The sequence below is a fragment of the Anomaloglossus baeobatrachus genome, chromosome 3, assembly GCF_048569485.1.
Source record: "Anomaloglossus baeobatrachus isolate aAnoBae1 chromosome 3, aAnoBae1.hap1, whole genome shotgun sequence".
NCBI classification, from domain to species: domain Eukaryota; kingdom Metazoa; phylum Chordata; class Amphibia; order Anura; family Aromobatidae; genus Anomaloglossus; species Anomaloglossus baeobatrachus.
In genome coordinates this window covers 143525484-143542540 of record NC_134355.1, presented here as the reverse complement: position 1 = coordinate 143542540, position 17057 = coordinate 143525484, and the positions used below count along the sequence as shown (strand labels likewise).

The 17057-nt window shown below is 48.7% G+C and overlaps 1 protein-coding gene across 2 annotated transcripts in view; it reads left to right on the top strand.

Moving 5' to 3' along the window:
* RASGRP3 (RAS guanyl releasing protein 3) overlaps positions 1 to 17057 on the top strand; it is a 183600-nt gene that overhangs the window by 68564 nt on the left and 97979 nt on the right. Inside the window, exon 4 of one of the 2 annotated variants that reach the window (XM_075338148.1) lies at positions 9686 to 9748. In XM_075338148.1, the coding sequence (XP_075194263.1) occupies positions 9686 to 9748 (63 nt within the window). Of the gene's footprint in view, positions 1 to 9683; positions 9749 to 17057 lie in introns of those variants that run through there. The other variant, XM_075338145.1, reaches the window with a different exon arrangement.

Below are 17057 nucleotides of genomic sequence, written 5' to 3'. Positions count from 1 at the left end.
GTCGGTCAGTTCCCCCCCCCTCTCTCATACTTACCATTCCCCGATCTCCAGCGCGGCGCTGCACGACTGTTATAAAAACTCTGGCGGCTTTTCCTCTTTTGAAAAAGCCGGCCGCCCATTAATCAATCTCGTATTCCCTGCTTTACCCGCCCACCGGCGGCTGTGATTGGTTGCAGTGAGACACGCCCACCACGCTGAGTGACAGGTGTCACACTGCACCCAATCACAGCAGCCGGTGGGCGTGTCTATACTGTGCAGTAAAATAAATAAATAAATAATTAAAAAATTCGGCGTGCTGTCCCCCCCATTTTAATACCAGCCAGATAAAGCCATACGGCTGAAGGCTGGTATTCTCAGGATGGGGAGCTCCACGTTATGGGGGGCCCCCCACCCTAACAATATCAGTCAGCAGCCGCCCAGAATTGCCGCATACATTATATGCGACAGTTCTGGGGCTGTACCCGGCTCTTCCCGATTTACCCTGGTGCGTTGGCAAATCGGGGTAATAAGGAGTTATTGGCAGCCCATAGCTGCCAATAAGTCCTAGATTAATCATGTCAGGCGTCTATGAGACACCCTCCGTGATTAATCTGTAAGTTACAGTAAAAAAACACACACACCCGAAAAATCCTTTATTAGAAATAAAAAACACAAACAAATTCCCTCATTACCAATTTATTAACCCCGACAAACCCTCCATGTCCGGCGTAATCCAGGATGCTCCAGCGTCGCGTCCAGCTCTGCTGCATGCAGGTGATAGGAGCAGCAGAATACACCGCCGCTCCGGTCACCTCCACGCAGCTAATGAGGTGAGTAGCGCGATCAGCTGCTGTCAGTCATGTAACTCGCGGTCACCGCTGGATCCAGTGACAGCGGGTAACCTCAGTGACAGCAGCTGATCGCGCTACTCACCTCATTAGCTGCGTGGAGGTGACCGGAGCGGCGGTGTCTTCTGCTGCTCCTGTCACCTCCATGCAGCAGAGCTGGACACGACGCTGGAGCATCCTGGATTACGCCGGACATGGAGGGTTTGTCGGGGTTAATAAATTGGTAATGAGGGAATTTGTTTGTGTTTTTTATTTCTAATAAAGGATTTTTTTCGGGTGTGTGTGTTTTTTTTACTGTAACTTACAGATTAATCATGGAGTGTGTCTCATAGACGCCTGACATGATTAATCTAGGACTTATTGGCAGCTATGGGCTGCTAATAACTCCTTAATACCCCGATTTGCCAACGCACCAGGGTAAATCGGGAAGAGCCGGGTACAGCCCCAGAACTGTCGCATATAATGTATGCGGCAATTCTGGGTGGCTGCTGACTGATATTGTTAGGGTGGGGGGCTCCCCATAACGTGGAGCTCCCCATCCTGAGAATACCAGCCTTCAGCCGTATGGCTTTATCTGGCTGGTATTAAAATGGGGGGGGACCGCACGCCGGTTTTTTGAATTATTTATTTATTTATTTTACTGCACAGTATAGACACGCCCACCGGCTGCTGTGATTGGGTGCAGTGTGACACCTGTCACTCAGCGTGGTGGGCGTGTCTCACTGCAACCAATCACAGGCGCCGGTGGGCGGGTAAAGCAGGGAATACGAGATTGATTAATGGGCGGCCGGCTTTTTCAAATTAGAAAAAGCTGCCGGAGCAGTGTGAACACCGTGCAGCGCCGGGGATCGGGGAACGGTGAGTATGAGGGAGGGGGGGGACACTTCAGTCACTCGGGGGATTAGTGGTCACCGGTGAATCCTTCACAGGTGACCGCTAATCAGTACACGGCACAAAGACAGAGCCGCGGCATGACAATGAAGTCGGGTGAAGTTCACCCGAGTTCATTCTCATCCCGCTACTCTGTCTTCCGACATGTAGTAACGACATTTTGCATCACACACGTACATTTCACATGGACAACACATACACATGTCAGTTATTTCACTCACGCACACACGGACATTCCACACGCACATACGGCTAGCATACGGGATACACACGCAGGCCACACATACCATAAAAACGGACATAAAAACGGAAAACGGACCCGAAAAACGGCCCGTTTTACACGGACGTGGTTTTCACGGATGTGTGGCGGAGCCCTAAGTTATGTCTATGTGAACGGCAGTAACTTTACATGCCACCTTTTAAAAGAAATGCCAGTCCATAAATTGCATGGGCAACACTGGCATCACCAGAATTTTATGAGCAATTATAGAATGTTTCTTTACAAAGTGATACCCTGAGTGGAAAACTCTTACCCATGGCGCATTCCCTTAAAGGATGATAGCAATATAACCATCAAAAGAGTAGGGAAACAATGGCACATACCATCAGGTTCAAGAAGAAATGTTCTTTATTTATTCCAAGGGTGCAGGTAAAAAGCGGGAGGAGAGCTGGGTGCGGGTCCCCTCAGGTCAGGATGATGGCCGTTTCGTGCTGAACAGCACTTCTACAGGTCCACACTTTTACCTGCACCCTTAAAATAAATAAAGAACATTTCTTCTGGAGGTGGACCCGTAGAAGTGCTGTTCAGCACGAAACGGCCATCGTCCTGACCTGAGGGGACCCGCACCCGGCTCTCCTCCCGCTTTTTACTTGCATCCTTGGAATAAATAAAGAACATTTCTTCTGGAACCTAGTGGTATGTGCCATTGTTTGCCTACTCTTTTGATGGCTATATGAGAATTTGACTTATTTTACCAACGAGCACCCACGGCCAGTGACCTATGTGGAGCAACCTGGACTAATCTCCTCCCTCTTGGCATCAGTGCGAGGCGGAGTGTGGTGGTGCAGGACCAGCTTTTTTCTTCTTATTGTTACTGGATGATAGCGATATACCACACCAGTCAAAAGTTTAGACAAATCTATTCACCCAATGGTTTTCCTTGTTCTTATTAAAATATGCACATTGTAATTCATACTGAAGGCAACTAAACCATGGAGGAACACATAGGCAAACAGTGTAGTACAGAAACAAACTAGAATACGTGCTAAACTTTACTCCCTATTACAACTTTATACTTTGACAATACATTTACACACTCCTGACATTCTCTCAAGCAGCTTCATCAGGTTTTCACCTGGAATGGCTTCCAATTAACAAAAATGCCTTGCAATAGTTCATTTATGGAAACACTAGCCTTCAAAAAGTGTTTGCAACCATCAGGTATGTTTTACAGAAGCTGTGTTAAGACACAGTCCCATTGAGTGTTAAGTCCTATTTCACAATTGTTTAAGTCCCTGGAATTTGCTAGAACCTTAAAGGTATCCTCAAATGAAGTTGGAAAATTATCAAAACTAGCTCTCATAAGGATTGTCACAGGAAAAAAAGCCCAATAATGCTGCTGAAAGGGATTAGTTAATTAGAGCTAGCAGCCTCAGAAACCATAAATTAACAGAAACTCAGATACAGCCCTCATAAATTATTCACAGACATCAATCATCAAACACATCTAGATGAGACTAGGAGAAGCATGCCAAAGCAGCCAACAAGTCATCAGCACCCCTGGAAACTCATTTAAGATTGCTGGAAAGATTGTTCAGTTGACGTTCTGATGAAGCTGCTTGAGAGAATGCCAAGAGTTTGCAATGCTCTCCTCACTGTAAAAGTGGGGCACTTTTGGAAATCTAAGGTTTAACAAATATTCTAGTTTGTTTTACATGTGTTTTTTTGCCACTATTTGCTTCCATGTGTTCATTTGTGGTTTTGCTGCCTTTAGTCTAAACCTACAATATGCACAATCCAATAAGAAAAAGGAGAATGGTTGCATGAGCAGGTGTGCTCAAACTTGCCACGGGTATGTGTATAGCGAAAAACGATTAGTTACACAGGTATGCAAAATTTGGGTTTATGAAAATTGTTTCAAATTCAATGACTTACCCTTATGTTTCGTCATGGCTTGATTTTAAGAAACATTTCTATTTTTAACCATCACGTATGGATTTTGCACAAGCGCTTGAAATTACAAGAAAGAAAAATCTTTATTGTGGCCAAAAATGTACACAATATTATATATATATATATATATATATATATATATATATATAAATGTATAAACCATTTATTCTGAAACTATTGAAAGTGAATCCTTGCACCTTTTCATTTTTCCTTCAAAGCTTCTCTTGATATCTTTTCTCTTAAAAGGCCTGCGGATCTTCTCTGTGAATCATCTAAAGCCTGCTTTACACGTGTCGATTAGTTGTGCGAACGCATTTGCGATCGCACCCGCCCCCATCGTTTGTGCGGCACGGGCAATTTCTTGCCCGTGTCGCACAATGTAGTAACCCCCCCGTCACACGTACTTACCTTCCAAACGACGTCGCTGTGGGTAGCGAACATCCACTTCCTGAAGGGGGAGGGACATTCGGCGTCACAGTGACGTCACACAGCAGCCGGCCAATAGAAGCGGAGGGGCGGAGATGAGCGGGATGTAAACATCCTGCCCACCTCCTTCCTTCCACATTGCCGGTGGCCGCAGGTAAGCTGCAGTTCATCATTCCCGGGCTGTCACACGGAGCGATGTGTGCTGCCACGGGAACGATGAACAACAGGATGTGCGATTTCTAGAAAATGAGCGACATGTCAGCGATGATCGAGAAGGTGAGTATTTCAGCTCCCTCATAGCTGTCACACGCTACGATATCACTAACGATGCCGGATGAGCGTCACTTACGACGTGACCCCGGCGACATCTCGTTAGATATATCGTAGCGTGTAAAGCCCGCTTAATAGTCGTCCCCCATAATGTTCATGTTCTATCCACTTTGATATCATTGTTCCTTCTACTTGATATGTTGATGAAATCTTTCTCCTTACTCTAAAGTGGGCTTTACACGCTGCGATCTCGCTAGCGAGATCGCAATCAATTGTACCCACCCCCGTCGGTTGTGCGACACGGGCATATGGCTGCCCGTCGCGCACAACCTCACTTACCCCCGTCACACGCAATTACCTGTCCTGCGACGTCGCTCTGGCCGGTGACCCGCCTCCTTCCTAAGGGGGCGGGTCGTGTGGTGTCACAGCAACGTCACACAGCAGGTGGCCAAAAGAAGCAGAGGGGCGGAGATGTGCGGGACGTAAACATCCCGCCCACCTCTTCCTTCCGCATTGCCGGTGGAGGCAGATAAGGAGATGTTCCTCGCTACTGCAGTGTCACACATAGCGAAGGAACAACATCGCTAATTTTTTGTTTTAGGACGACCTCTCCGCTGCAAATGTTTTTTTGCCGCTTTTGTGATCGTTTTAGGTCGCACATAACTGTTACACGCTACGATATCATTAATGACGCCGGATGTGCGTCACAAACAACGTGACCCCGATGATAATTCATTAACGATATCGTAGCGTGTAAAGTCCGCTTAAGGCTGCTTTCACACATCAGCTTTTTGGCATCAGGCACAATCCAGTGAAAAAACTGATGCGACGGATCCGGCGAAAAAACGGATCAGTTGCATGAGTTTTTTCCATCAGTTCCTTCAGTTTTTTGACAGATCCGGTGTGATACTGAGCATGCTCAGTTCAAAAAAACAGATCCGGCGGCCGGATCAGTTTTTTGACACATTACGCTGGATCCGGCGTCCATAGGCTTCCATTATAAAACATGCCGTTTCGGCGCGATCTGTTTTTTTTGCCGGACACAAAAACGTTCACTTCAACGTTTCACTCAGCTGCCGAACAAGTACATTTTGCCGGATCCCACAAAAAACAGATGAAACGCAAGGCCATCCGGCACAATCCGGCGCTAATGAAAGTCTATGGGGGAAAAAACGGATCCATCGGCAACAGACACCGGATCCGTTTTTTCATGTTTTTGACGGATTGTGCCTGATGGCAAAAAACTGATGTGTGAAAGCAGCCTAAGCCAACAGCACCAAGGTTTTCAAGAAACTTCAAATTCATCAGACAACCCAAGGCTTGAAACGTTTCAGCATATTCTTAATGATGAACTTAAGTTTTGGATGTTGGATGGATATTGGATGCTTTTTTGTTACCTAGAAATTTGTTCACAACTTCTTTAAAAAAATCCCAAGCTCTTTTCTGAACAGATTTAATTTTTGTTTCGAACACGTTATGCACATCAATTCCGCAGCGGAAATTCCGCGAGTAAATCCGCAGGTATAAAAAAAATGCAATGTGCGTACAGCATTTTTTATACCCATAGGTTTTGCTGGGGAATGACTGCAGAAATGTTAGACACATTTTCTGCAGCAAATCTGCAGCCCGCGCACATAGCCTAAAGTGTCATAGCTTTCCTTCAAGTGTTCAGAATGTCCTTCAGGCTCTGAAGCATACTTGCTGCCATTGTGTTCTAGCAGCTTACAGACTTTTTTTTTTATGAATCAATAAAGAATCTCCACTCACTCACATTGTACTCAATGTTACATCTTTCTATCAGCCCAGGAATATCACTGCAATGCGTTAGAGCACCGTCTTGAGAAAAATATGGAAGAAATTCCTTTTGAAACTATGGAACTCTATTCTTTTGGAAGCCTATGGAGTCAGTGCTTGTGAAAAAACTGTACGTGATGGAATTTTAGCGATATTTTTAGCAATTGAAAGTATATAAAAATCAACTCTTACTTTTCAAAGAATTTTACCCTTGCAGACCTGTGTTATTAATAAATTTGAATGTCTTAAGATTATGCAGATCTATCTGACAGTCACATTTAATTGGTGAAAAGAGAACACACAACTCTTTCGAATGGCTTGGCTATATTGGCTTTAGGCTATGTGCGCACGTTGCGTTCAGTAACTTGCAGAAATGAACGCATCCTCTGGCAGAACTTGTCATTGTCAAATTTGGTTTTGATCACATAAACGCAGGAAATATGCAAGTGTTTTTATAGCGTTTTTGCCACGTTTTGACCGCGTTTGACATGCATTTTCAGTGCTTAAATTGAGATGCGTTTTCAATACAAATACACAACTAAATAAAGTTTAAACATTCAAACAGTAGGAAAAAATTGAAATAAATAAATAATGTTTAAACCATACACTATAATGATAATTTACCGAAAATCATTAATGAGATTTTATAATTGTGTTCAAAATAAAGTAAAAGTATTGTTTGGCTCATTTTTTAAAGTCGGGCTGGATGTGAGGGCAAATGGAAACCTCTTGACTTCACTATAATGCCAAAAACGCATGCTTTGATTTGGACAAAAAAGCATGCGTTTAGCATCCAAAAAGCATGTAAAATGCTACAAATTTCTTTTAGGCCTGTGCCACACATCCGTGCTGCCGGCACGTGTTTGTCATTTTTTACACGTACCGGCGGCACGGAGACACTTTAACCAATGCTACCCTATGGTAGCAGGCACACACACGTAAAACCACACGGAACGTGTGTCCGTGTGCGTTTGTACGTGTGTGCGATTTTCAAAGCGCTGACATGTCAGTGTTTTCTCCGGCAGCACGGGTGTCACACGGCCCGCACCCGTACCACACGGGTGTAGTGTGGATGCGGTCCCGTGTGACACGCGCCGGAGTAAACACACATGTCAGGGAAAAAAATAAAAAACATTAACTCACCTTCTCCAGCCCTCCTGTCTCTGCCGCTGCTGCCTCTTGCTGCCGACCGCCGCTCATTAATCTCATAGAATATTCACTTCACTGCCTGGCAGCAGCAGCAGCGGGGAGACGGGAGGGCTGGAGACCGAGGATCAGCACCACGGACAGCAGCGCGGACATCAGGAAGGACCAGGTGAGTATAATAATTACTGATTCTACGTGTGCTATCGCGTATAGCACACGTAGAACACACGTGTCACGCACGTACCAGAGACACGTACTTACCTGCACACAACACGCAGGGAAAATACGTGTCTCTCGGCACGTGCGTGAAATTCACGTGAGTGTGGCAGAGGCCTTAGGATGCGTTTTGATAATTCTCATTGACATCAATGTTACCAAAACGCTGCCAAAACACTCAAAACAATTGACATGTTGCTTCTTCAAAGGCAGAGATTTTGACAAATTTTTGTCACAAAAAACGCAGCGTTTTTGGACGCACAGTGCGCACACAATATGCTTATTTCCCATTGACTTTGCTTGGAAATCAAAACGCATGCATTTTTGCATTAAAATGCTGCAGTTCAAAACGCTGCGGAAACGCATGAAAAAATGCAACGTGCGCACATAGTCAAATACTATCCCTTTTAAAAAAATAACTCACAGAAAATAGTCTCACTAATCAATATCAATGCCAGTATACTGCAGGATGCAGCAGGCCACCTTGATACCATGCAACATTTGAAGGAACAACCACTCACACACCCACCATAAATTCAGGCAAAGAAGGTTTGTGTAAAGGATCCGTGAAACAGATACGTGTAGTGCGCCATGCCGACTTCAGCCTATTGATCACACCTTTAGGCCTGCGACACACATCCGTGCCTCCGGTACGTGTGTGCCTTTTTTTTCACGTACCAGAGACACGGGCCCACGTGGTCCTATATATTGTTATTGTTTTGGACACACGTAAGTATTCAGGAACGGAACGAGTGTCTCTTCCGTACTTACGTGTGTCTGTTTTTTAAAACCGCTGACATGTCCGTGTTGCTCCGGCAGCACGGGTGTCACACGGCCCGCACCCGTACCACACGGATGTAGTGTGGATGCGGGCCCGTGTGACACGTGCCGGAGAAAGACACGTGTCAGCGTAAAAATAATAAAAACACATACTCACCTCCACCATACCTGCAGTCTGCCGCGGCTGTCCCCTGCATCCATCCCCCAGTGAATTTGAACAACGCTTCTCCTTCACTGGGGGCCAGAAGCAGCATCAGTGGGGCGTGGCTTTGGCCGGACGCTGTCATTCAGCACCACAGATGATGCAGGTAAGGCAGGGCTTTCCGTTCTCCGTCTGTTATAACGTATAACACACGGAGAACACGTACGTGCCACAGAAACGGCAAACGGGGACAAAACCACCCCTTTAACATGTACGTGACAAAAACGTAACGTTTTGTCACGTAAGTGTGGCAGAGGCCTTACTATTAGATCAAGCAAGCTGCTCAGCACTATATACCCCAAATGGACAAGCATCCTATTTAGTTAACAAACATTAAGGCCTGGCTGCATCCTGCAACAATAGAAAAAATACATGAGCTATTAGAAGATACTGTGGTTTGGAAATGGTATCAAGTGTCCTCATTGTCTTGTGGCTAACTACACTAAAATTATATTGTCAGTATGGAGTGCACTTATATAGTGCTTGGTACCCCGCCTAATTTAGTAGTATGGACGCTACCAAGAGGCTGTAAGCTGGCATGGTGCACTACACGTATCTGTGTGACTGGCACCTTATACAAGCTTTATCTGATTGCATCAATAATACTAAGCATACCCCCCCACAGGAGGATAGATGTGTGAGTGGTCATTGATAAGTAATGTGCACCTGTGGTATCTCCGCCTTCTATCACTGGGTATCCCACAGTACTTTGGTGTTGTAACTAGGTATAGGTAATACTAGGTAATAGGCCTTTTATTTTTTTGTGCTTTTTTATTATTATTGAATGTCTCATCCAGTGAATAATGACCCATTTGACTACTTTACATAAATGACTCCCTGATCTACAACAAGCACTTTTTCCGATATCAAGCATTATTCACGATCTTATCTAGCCATATTAAAAACATATCATTGGGTCCATTTTCAATCATTGTTAATAATAGTCTTTAACCTATGTACTTATCGAAATGCCAGTGGTGAAAACTGCAATGACTTGCGCTTAAAAACATGTCACTTTATGAGGTAATGTAATGTGCATAAAATCACTACTTTTACGCAGTCACGATGACTTAGTATGGGGTATAGAAGATGAAAATGATTTTTATAAGGGTTCAGACTTGTCCTCACAGCCCGTGGTTCAATGCTTACCCGTGATTGGTTGAGCGGATAATAGTCGCTCTTACTGATTATCGCAGCTCTCTTTCTGGTCCTTCTCTTGCTTATATGGCGGAGGAGGAATTTATCACAAATCCTGATGTGTCAAGATCACATCGTAGAGACCCTCAAGGATTGTGTAAGCATCAGAAAGGGAGGTGGTTTACACTTTGCATATTTGGCGAGTTTTTTCCCTCCTTATTTGTAAGACAAATCCAGGAGTGGGTGATAAAGAGAGAAGTGGAAGTGATGCTCGTGTTTCCATTCTAATTTTCCTCTCATTGTTCCACTGCTGGTTTTGTCTTACAAATACTGAGGTAAAAAACTCACCAAATACTCACCATGTGCTCCTGTCCTAATGTCTTTTAAAAAATAATCTATATATATAATTGCCTTATTCTGTCTGTCTGTCTTACTCCAAAATGACGTCATTACAGTGACAACTGTCGCATTGGCCCCCCCGCACACATCACGCCCCCCGCACACGCTGCCCGCTCGGCCACGCCCCCTGCACACGCTGCCTGCTCGGCCACGCCCCCGGACATGCTGCCTGCTCAACCACGCCCCCCGCACACTCTGCCTGCTCAGCCATGCCCCCCACACATATTGCCCACTCAACCACGCCCCCTGCACACCCTGCCCACTCAGCCATGCCCCCCGCACACATTGCCCACTCGGCCACGCCCACCACACACATTGGGCACCTATACACCTCCCCCCAGGACAACACCTATTATACTCCTCTCTCCCCAGGACTACTCCTCCTATTATACTCCTCTCCCCCCAGGACTACTCCTCCTATTATACTCCTCTCCCCCCAGGACTACTCCACCTATTATACTCCTCTCCCCCCAGGACAACTCCTCCTATTATACTCTTCTCTCCCCAGGACTACTCCTCCTATTATACTCCTCCTATTATAGTCCTCCTATTATACTCCTCTCTGAGGGGTGCGCAGCATTGGGGAATGAAGCATGATGGGGGTGCGCAGCATGGGGGAATGAAGCATGATGGGGGGTGCACAGCATAGGGGGATGAAGCACGATGGGGGTGCGCAGCATGGGGGGATGAAGCACGATAGGGGTGTGCAGCATGGAGGATGGAGCACGATGGTGGTGCGCAGCATGGGGAATGGAGCACAATAGGGGGTGCGCAACATGGGGGATGGAGCATGATGGGGGTGTGCAGTGACTCGCCCACCCCAGGGCTATGGGACACCCGGTGCCGGGCTGGACTAGTCCGGTGGTAGTCAGTGGTGGCTGGGCCCGGCTCCGTGGCCCTGGTGGGTGTCAGTAGAATATGTGGCTTGCTTGTTAATGGTTGTGTTCGTGACGCCACCTGTGGTATGCGGCTAATAAGCCTCCGCTGCTGTGTGAGGCCTCCGGGATGATATTATGGCAGCTATGATGGTACTGCTCCCCACAGGTGGAGCAATGCCCGGGGCACAGTTGGTGCTTGTGAAAGTCTATGGTGCTGTGTGACTAACACGGTGCAGGGCCGACAGGCGAGGAAAGAACCAGGCACAAACAACAGTCTCTTTACCTTTTCCTCTTTTACTCTGGGAACAGTCCAGTCCTGGGAGACCGTTACAGGTGGTGATGGGGATCCGGTCGGCCTGAAAGTACTTGGGGTGATCTTTCTGGCCAGCTGAGTATGAGGCCTACTCCTGTACCTTTCTTGGTGATGATAGGACCCTGCTTCTCTGAATCCAGCAATGGCCCTCTTCGCTGCTGGGACCAATAGCACGTCCCTTCCCTCTGTAGGTGGCTGCGCAGGCCCACTCCCTGGTGCTTCTCCGCTGGGGTCCACACCGGGCCCTGATGCTGCAGCTGTACCTTGGATGTGTCTGGGCCAGGGGCTTGCAGCTCCCCTGCCCTTCGGATTCGGCTACCAGGGACGGATTTTATACCCTGGCAACCACAGACTCCGATGTCCGAGTCTCTCTGCTGCCTCTCAGCTACTCCTGCTTCTCTGGGCCAAACTGCTCCAGCTCTAGGCCCCAGATTCACAGGACAGCTCACTCTGTGTCTGTTCACTTCTGCTGCTCCCTACAGACTAACTAACTCCTCCCCCAGGTCAGGCTTAAGGAAGCTCCCTGAAACTTCAGGTTCAGAGCTCCCCCTACTGGCCTGAGGGAGAAACTGCGGTGGATGTTAACTTACTGGCCAGTAGATTTCCCCATTACCTCCAGGCTCAGCATTAACCCTCAGGAGGGCAATGCCGTTGTGGCGACCAGGTCCTAGGGCGCCACACTCCCCCTTAGTTAAATTCAGTACTCCCGGACTGTAGAAACAAAACATAACATGTCATACATTTCATCCCAATATGGGAGGCACATTCTCTTTAACGTTACAATCTTAAACATTTCTATAAGAGTCCAGTGTGGCTCCCTGCCGGGTGTCCATTACACTGCTCCATGGGGGACCCGCCGCGATCAAACCCCCAACGTAGGCTCTGGGCGTGCGTCAGAGCATTGATGACCCCACTCTATGCACGCCGGACGGGTTTTTCTTCAGGGGTGTTTGAGCACACTGGTGCTAACTATGAACAATTTAGGTGTTGGCCACCCATAGTCCAGTGGCCCAATTGTCCATTTTCGCAATCAAAGAAAAAGAAAACATTTTGTGCACAACATGACAGACATTTTGCATAACTATTTACACTCTAATAAGTACTCTTTACTTTATACAGTAGACTCCCTATACCTTAGAGGGGGTTGTCCCCGAGTGCTGCGCTGGGACCTACGTAGCTCTGGTGTTTGCCCCTGACTACGTGGTACGTCTTCTATCTCAGCACTACAGGTGGGCCTAACCCCAATAGGTAAGCGTGATGGTTGCCTTTGTGGTCCAGGAGTCGCCAAGGGTATGACAGGTTCACCACTGACAGGGGGTTGATCCTCCTGTTCCACTGCTGGCGTGTCATCTCGTGCTGGAGCGGACGATTCTTTAGGTGGATCCGGAACCTTTTCTGTTTCTGGCTCGACCAACTGCGGAAACGCCAAAACTGGTACCACTATGGCATTGTTGATTCGGGTCCAAGTTTTGGGGAACTTCCCAAGGATGGTTTGAATCATCTCCCCTTCTTTCTCTTGACTTTGGGGACTTCCTTGTACTCCTTCCATTTCTCTTTGGATTCGGCACCGTTCAGGGCACGCTTTCAGGCGGTCTCGGGAAATTGCTTGACAGGTCTTGCCTTCATCTTTGCTTATGAGGCATACCTTACTATTGTCAAAGTTGGAGGGGATAATGGTGTAGGGCTCGTTTTCCCACTGATCATCCAACTTATGCGTCTTCCGCTTCTTCTTGAGGACTAGTTCTGCCTCCCTGTACCTGGGACAGAACTGCTCCCAGTCCCACGTTGCTGGCGTCTGTGTACAGTATAAACGGTTGGCTGTAGTCAGGGTAGGCCAGAATTTCTTCTCCCGTGAGAGCCCCTTTCAGCCGGACAAAGGATGTTTCCAGTTGGCTGCCCCATTCAAATGGAGGGCTCTGCTTCTTAGCCTGCTTCGGCTGGCCCACCAGGAGATCTTGAAGGGGCGCTGCTATCTTGGTGAACCCATCAATGAACCTTCGGTAGTAGCCCACCAGTCCAAGGAACTGCCGCACCTCCTTCACCGTGGTGGGTCTTGGCCAGTCCTTAATTACCGTGACTTTCTCCGGATCAGGTGCCACGCCTTCTGCGCTGACCACATGACCCAGGTACTGTACCTTTGGCTTCAAGAGGTGACATTTGGACGGCTTGATCTTCAGGCCATATTTCGACAAGGACTCAAACACTTCTGCTAAGTGCTTCAGGTGGTCCTCATAAGTCTTGGAGTAGACTATTACGTCATCCAGGTACAGCAGCACGGTTTCGAAGTTGTGGTGGCCCAAGCAGCACTCCATCAACCGTTGGAATGTCCCTGGGGCGTTGCAGAGCCCGAATGGCATACAATTGAACTCACAGAGACCCATTGGTGTCGTGAATGCAGTCTTCTCCTTGTCCGCCTCTGCCACGGGAACCTGCCAATACCCACTGGTGAGATCCAAGGTGGAGAAATAGTTAGCTGACTTTAAGGCTGTTAGTGACTCCTCTATTCTGGGTAGTGGATAGGCATCTTTATGTGTAATGCGGTTAATTTGCCTGTAATCTACACACATTCTCATTGTACCATCTTTTTTCTTTACGAGCACTAGTGGAGCTGCCCAGGGGCTACAACTATCTCTGATAACCCCAGCCTCCTTCATTTCCCGTAACATTTCCTTGGCACACTGATACTGTGCGGGGGGTACAGGGCGGTATCTTTCTTTAATGGGATGATGATCACCCATGGGGATTTGATGTTGAACCCCTTTCACCTGCCCAAAATCTAGGGGGTGTTTGCTGAAGACCCGCTCATACTCCTGTACCACCCGGTAAACCCCATGCTTTTGGTGTGAGGGGGTGGAGTCGGTGCCCACATGTAATTTTTGGCACCAGTCTTCCGGCTGCCCCTTGGAGCCATTGTCTTCCGCCTGGTCGGACGGGATCAAGGGTTCCACTGCTTTAATGGTATTGTTGCTGACAGTGTACAATTTTGCCACAGTGGCATACCGGGGCAATTTGGCCTCCTCCTCCCCACAATTCAGGACACGGACGGGCACTCTCCCCTTGCGGACGTCCGCTACCCCTCTGGCTACCAGGACTCCCGGCCTACTGTCTGAATACACCGGTTCTACCAAGGCATGGTAATCCTGACCCTTGAGGCCTATTGCTGCCCGACACCATATCAACATTTCACTTCTTGGGGGTATTACAATGGGGAGGGGGTCACTTACCCTCACACTGCCAATTTCTCCTCCGGCCAGCTCTACCTGCTGCCTCCTCATCAGGGCTCTGATCTCCCTCTGTAGGACACGCTGCTGCCCGGAGCTGGCAGTTTCAGACGCCTGCTGTAACAAAATTATCACTTCGGCAATACAATTTTCTATCACATTTGTACCAAGAGTTAGCAGTGGGTCAGATTCTTTGCGATCAATATCTACAATTATCATCCCCTGACATGGCAATTCCACCCGCCCCACTTTAATGGTTACTTCTTTGTACCCAATCTGAGGTAAGGGCTGACCATTACTGGCCACAATTGTTAAATCATCATCTGGGCCATGGTCAATGTCTGAATCAGCCCAATATCTTTTGTACAGTTTGTGGGGGATGGTTGTTACCTGGGACCCCGTATCCAGGAGGGCATTCAAAGGGATCCCATCCAGCACAATGGGAAGGACCGGTCGTCCTCCCACATACTTGCTGCGGCTGGGGGTTGAGCCGGGCTTCCTTACACCTGGGGGTCGGCTCCTGGCCCCAGGCTCGGCCCATTTAAAGGACAGCGTCGTGCAATGTGGCCCGCCTGGTTGCAGTTGCGGCAGATCGGTTGTCCTGTTGAATCGTACCGGTCTGTGTCTCTGCCTCGGGTCGGCGGAATCCTTCTCTGTCGCATCCATGGAACGTCCTCTGGGCTGGAGGCCAACTCGATTTTCGCAGGCGAGGGGGTCATTTGTAGAGACTGCACGGTCTTGGCAAGGGCAGCCACAGTCTTGGTCAGCTCCTGGACCTGTTGTCTGAGCTCCGCAGTGGGATCCTTATCCAGGGACTGCGCCTCAGCCCCTGCAGTGGCTCGTGTTGCAGGCACCACCCCGGGGTACGTGATAGCAGGAGGCCGGAGGGGTACTGGGTCATTCGGCGTAGATTCTCTCAGTACCCTGATGGCCTGGTCCTTAAACTTGGCAAAGTCCAGAGCAGGGTTCTGCAGGACCAGGATACGCAGCTGGGTCCTGTGGGCATCTGACAGGAGCCCCTCTATGAACTGCTCAGTTAGGAGTTTGTCTTCTTCACGTACACTCTCTGGGTCCACCTGTTTAACTGCTTTCAGGGCCTCTTGCAGGTTTAGGGCATAGTCCCTTATGCTGTCTGTGGCCCGCTGCTTGCACCCAAAGAATCTCATCTTCATCTCTGCTGCGGTGCGGGTGTCAAAAGTACTCTTTAGCTTGGCCAGTATCTGGGCTGCTGTCCCTTTATCTGTATCAGGCCAGGACTTCGCTTCACGCTGGGCTGCGCCGGCTAGCTGTCCCATTAATATGCCCACCTTCTGGCTCTCAGTCAGCGGATACACCCGGAATAAGCTGTGCAGGCTTTCTCTGAAGTCACTCAAGGTATGGGACTCCCCGGAGTATTGCGGCAGCCATTCTGCTCCCGGTATGTATGGCATGGTGATCGGCATTACCGGCGCTACAGTGGGGGCCGGGGCGACGGCGACTGGGATTGCTTCTGCTGGTGCTGCGGCGTCTCGGGCTATGGCAGCCACCTGCCCTCCCTCTGAGTCGGACATCTTCCTCCCCCTTAGTGAACCTTACCAGGCTCCGTTCACTTTTCAAATTTTCTTCCGGGTCGCGCGGGGTTAACGGCGCTCTGCTCTGATGGCGCGCTCCCTTCGCGCTCTTTGTCAGGCACGCCCCCCTTCTTCCTGCGCTCGGCGAGGCTAATGGCGGCGGTGGTCTGCAGCCAGTACACAATCTTTTAAGCACAATTCCGGCAGGCGCACAGTACCCGGTGGGACCGGGCACGAAATCCTGTTCGTGACGCCAAAAGTTGACTCGCCCACCCCAGGGCTATGGGACACCCGGTGCCGGGCTGGACTAGTCCGGTGGTAGTCAGTGGTGGCTGGGCCCGGCTCCGTGGCCCTGGTGGGTGTCAGTAGAATATGTGGCTTGCTTGTTAATGGTTGTGTTCGTGACGCCACCTGTGGTATGCGGCTAATAAGCCGCCGCTGCTGTGTGAGGCCTCCGGGATGATATTATGGCAGCTATGATGGTACTGCTCCCCACAGGTGGAGCAATGCCCGGGGCACAGTTGGTGCTTGTGAAAGTCTATGGTGCTGTGTGACTAACACGGTGCAGGGCCGACAGGCGAGGAAAGAACCAGGCACAAACAACAGTCTCTTTACCTTTTCCTCTTTTACTCTGGGAACAGTCCAGTCCTGGGAGACCGTTACAGGTGGTGATGGGGATCCGGTCGGCCTGGAAGTACTTGGGGTGATCTTTCTGGCCAGCTGAGTATGAGGCCTACTCCTGTACCTTTCTTGGTGATGATAGGACCCTGCTTCTCTGAATCCAGCAATGGCCCTCTTCGCTGCTGGGACCAATAGCACGTCCCTTCCCTCTGT